This window comes from Vombatus ursinus, unplaced genomic scaffold (assembly GCF_900497805.2).
Source record: "Vombatus ursinus unplaced genomic scaffold, bare-nosed wombat genome assembly UNPS02003269.1, whole genome shotgun sequence".
In the NCBI taxonomy this organism is placed as follows: Eukaryota; Metazoa; Chordata; class Mammalia; order Diprotodontia; family Vombatidae; genus Vombatus; species Vombatus ursinus.
In genome coordinates, this window is record NW_020943047.1 from 1 (window position 1) to 3,186 (window position 3,186).

Consider the following 3,186-nt stretch of genomic DNA (forward strand, 5'->3'; position numbering starts at 1 on the left):
ACACACACACACACAGGGAGGGAGAGGCAGAGAAAGACAGAGAGACAGAGAGACACACGCATTACACACACAGAGCGGGAGAAGGGGGAGATCGACAGACACAGAGACAGAGACAGACAGAGACAGAGGCAGCCTGACAGACACAAAGATACACACAGAGGGACAGAGATAGAAAGAAGGAGATACACCGAGAGGTAGAAAGATTGGCAGGGGAGAGTGAGAGAGATAGTGACAGAGATAGAAGAGAGCAAAGAGGGAGGGAGAAAAGAGAGCCTAGCCAGAGGAGAGAGGAGAGAGAGGATAGACAGAAGAGAAAGAGAAGAGCGATGAGACGGGGGGGAGGATAAAGAGAGTCGAGCGGGGCCACGAGAACAGAAGGAAGAGTGAAGAATAAGAGAAAGGGAGAGAAGAGAGATGGAAGAAAAGCGAGCCAAGAGGGGCTGAAGAATTGAGGCAGACGGACAGAGAGGGAGGAAGGGAGGAAGGAGGAGAGAGAGGAGGGGAGAAGGCAGTGGACAGAAACTGGGCTTTTGAACCCCGCGGCCGGCCAGGCTCAGAGAGGGGCTTGCTCGCCGGCTCCCCGGGAGCTGACCTCCTCCTGTCCCCCAGACTGAGAAGTCCGAGGAGGCGGCAGGACAGCCGGAGAGGAGAAGGGGGGCGGGGGCGGGGCGGGGGGGGGGGGGGAGGAGGGCCTGGGGGGGGCGGGGAGGGGCCGGTCCCAGGCGGGGGCCCGGGCCGGCCGCAAGAGGTGGGGGGGGTGGGGGGGAGGGACGGGCGCGGCTGGAGCCCGCCTCCTGGAGGCCGGGACGGACTGACGGGTGGACGGACTGACGGACCGGGGGGCAGCCCTGCTGACGGCCAGGGCTCAGGGGAGGGATCGGGCGCTCTGATGTGGGGCTTTGGATCGGGGCGGTGGCTTAGCGGGGCGTAGAAGGCGGGGGGGGGGGGGGGGGGGCGGGGCGGGGGCCAGGGCTGGGGGACAGGTGACTTTGAAGGTCGCTGGGAAGTGAGGGGAGAGTCACCTGATCGGGGCCGAGGGAGCCTCCCTCACCTCCGAGGCGGCGGGCAGGAAGCTGGCAGATGCGAGGGACGCGGGCACGGGAGGGCGCAGCCGGCCGGGGGCTGCCTTAGTCCGGAGCTGCGGCGGGCGGGCCAGCCCTCCCCACTTTGCTCCCCGCCGGGGCCGTGGCCGGGGTTGCCGGCAGCCTCCGCTATGTCCCAGCCCGCCGCCGCCGCCGCCGCCGCCGACAGGATGCACTCCAAAAAGGCGGGGATCCGAGCCGCCGTGGTGCTCATTGGGCTGCTGCACAAGTCGCGAAAGCAAAATAAAGCGAAAAGGTAAAGAAGGCGAAAGCCCTCCTCTCCCTCTCTGCTCCCCCTCCCCCAGGCTGACTCGCAGGTTCCTGATTTTGTTTTTCTTTAAAGTCATCTTTTCTTTTCCAGCTATGTGTGTTTATTGGGGGGGGGGGGGCGCAGCCCCCTCTGTGCCGTTCGTGGCATCACTGGAGCCTCTGGGCTGGCCATTGCCTGGGGGGAGGAGACCTTAGGGAGAGGGGAGGAGTGGGTGTCCCGCTTAGGCAGCGGGAAGGAGGTTTGAGAGGGAGAGCCCTGGAACTGGCACCCCCAAGTTTTCCCCTTTGGCCTCTTGTACCCCCATTCTCTCTCAGGGTTTCCAGTGCCCTTTCTCCGAGCCTGCAATGTGGGGGCATTGATCAGGTGCCCGTATTAGTGCCAGGCACTGTCTCTTGCCCAGAAGCCTGATTCAGGGGATGCCTTGATGATGCCATTATTTCTCAGCGACTTGATTTTTAGGAGAGTTGCTGGCTGAGGATCTGATCGTCATCTGTGCAGCCCCGACAGAGGGGAAGTTGTCATGTTGGTTCTGTCTTTGGGGCTCTCCCTCACTCTGCATCTCCATCTTGGGCTCTGGAAGCCTCTGCCCCTAACTCTCTGTCCCTGCTGATTGCCGTTTTTCCCTAGTGTGGCAAAACAGTCTTTCTTTTCTTTTCTTTTTCCCTCTCTACCTCGGGGAAGGTCTCTGCTACTTCCACCGGTTGGAGCTGTCTGAGAACACCCCCGATAGGGTGGGGAGATGGAGATTGGAGTGCAGAGATCTTGGAATCACGGAAAGCCTCTCCCTGCCTTTGGCTTTCTGGAGTGGAGTGCTGATCTGGGTGCCAGGCCTGAGCTCAAGGGCCCTAAAAAAGAGGAGATGTTAGCTCCGATCTGGCCTCCCTGGGTCAACTCCCCCCTCCTCCAGACCGTTCTGAGTTAACTACCCATGTGTCTTTGGGGATGGGAACACAAGAATTTCAGTTCCTATATTTGAAACTTGGCCTTGTGGAGGAGACACATCCTGGTGCCCCTGAGGTGTGGCTCAGTGCATTCTCACTTGCCTGGGGTCAGTTGTAGTTTGGGATGAAGTGCCTTGTGATTGGCACTTTTCCTTTGTAAAGGACCAGGGCTGAACTGGTTACCAGTGGAGAGGCAGCTTGATGTAATGGGTACAGTACAGGACTGAGAACCAGGAAGACCTGGGTTCAAATCCTGCCTTTGTTACTCACCAGTTGTGCGACCCTGGCCAGGTGACTTCATCTCTCTCAGCCTCAGTTTCCTGATTTGTAAAATGAGGGAGTTGGATTAGATAGGCTCTTAAGTCCCTTCCAGCCCTAAATCTATGTTCCTGTGATCCCTCTGATGCCTTCTTTGGGATTTATTAAACAGAGGCAGTTTGGCTCCCCAAACCACGGCTGTTTTCCAAAAGAGGGGCGGCAACATAGAATAGAAATTGAGTCTTCCAGCAAGATTCTGACCCGGCACCGTCTGCTGTGAGTTGTTCCCTCTTTGTCCTGGGGGAGGCAGTGTTATCCAGTAGAGAGCCCTCCCAGCTTCCACTGGGAGACCTGGCTCTTCATTCCTCGGATAGTCCTGCCGTGATGACTTCTTTCTGTCCTTCTATCTAGCATGGGGATGCTAATAGTCAATGTGCTTCCAATGATGAAAGGATCTGAAATACTCTGAGTGTCTCCTAGGCAAAAAAGTAGCCACTGTTATTAGTTTGGGTCACGCACAGTGGCAAGAGCCCTGGACCAAAAGTTAGAAGACCTGGGCTCTAATCCTAACCCTGCTACTAACTCTTTGTGAAACCTGGTCGTGTCTTTCTCAATTTCATCTCAGTTTCCTCAT

General features: G+C 57.8%; 1 protein-coding gene across 1 annotated transcript; it reads right to left on the reverse strand.

Moving 5' to 3' along the window:
- Positions 1–553: 553 nt before the first annotated feature.
- On the reverse strand, positions 554–1,692 carry LOC114049521 (extensin-like; the record flags this gene model as incomplete). Its single annotated transcript, XM_027870760.1, has 5 exons — positions 554–610; positions 704–794; positions 833–999; positions 1,052–1,303; positions 1,543–1,692. Coding segments are annotated over 5 exons (717 nt in total), but the record flags the coding sequence as incomplete, so codon positions are not given.
- Between the last annotated feature and the right edge of the window lie 1,494 nt (positions 1,693–3,186).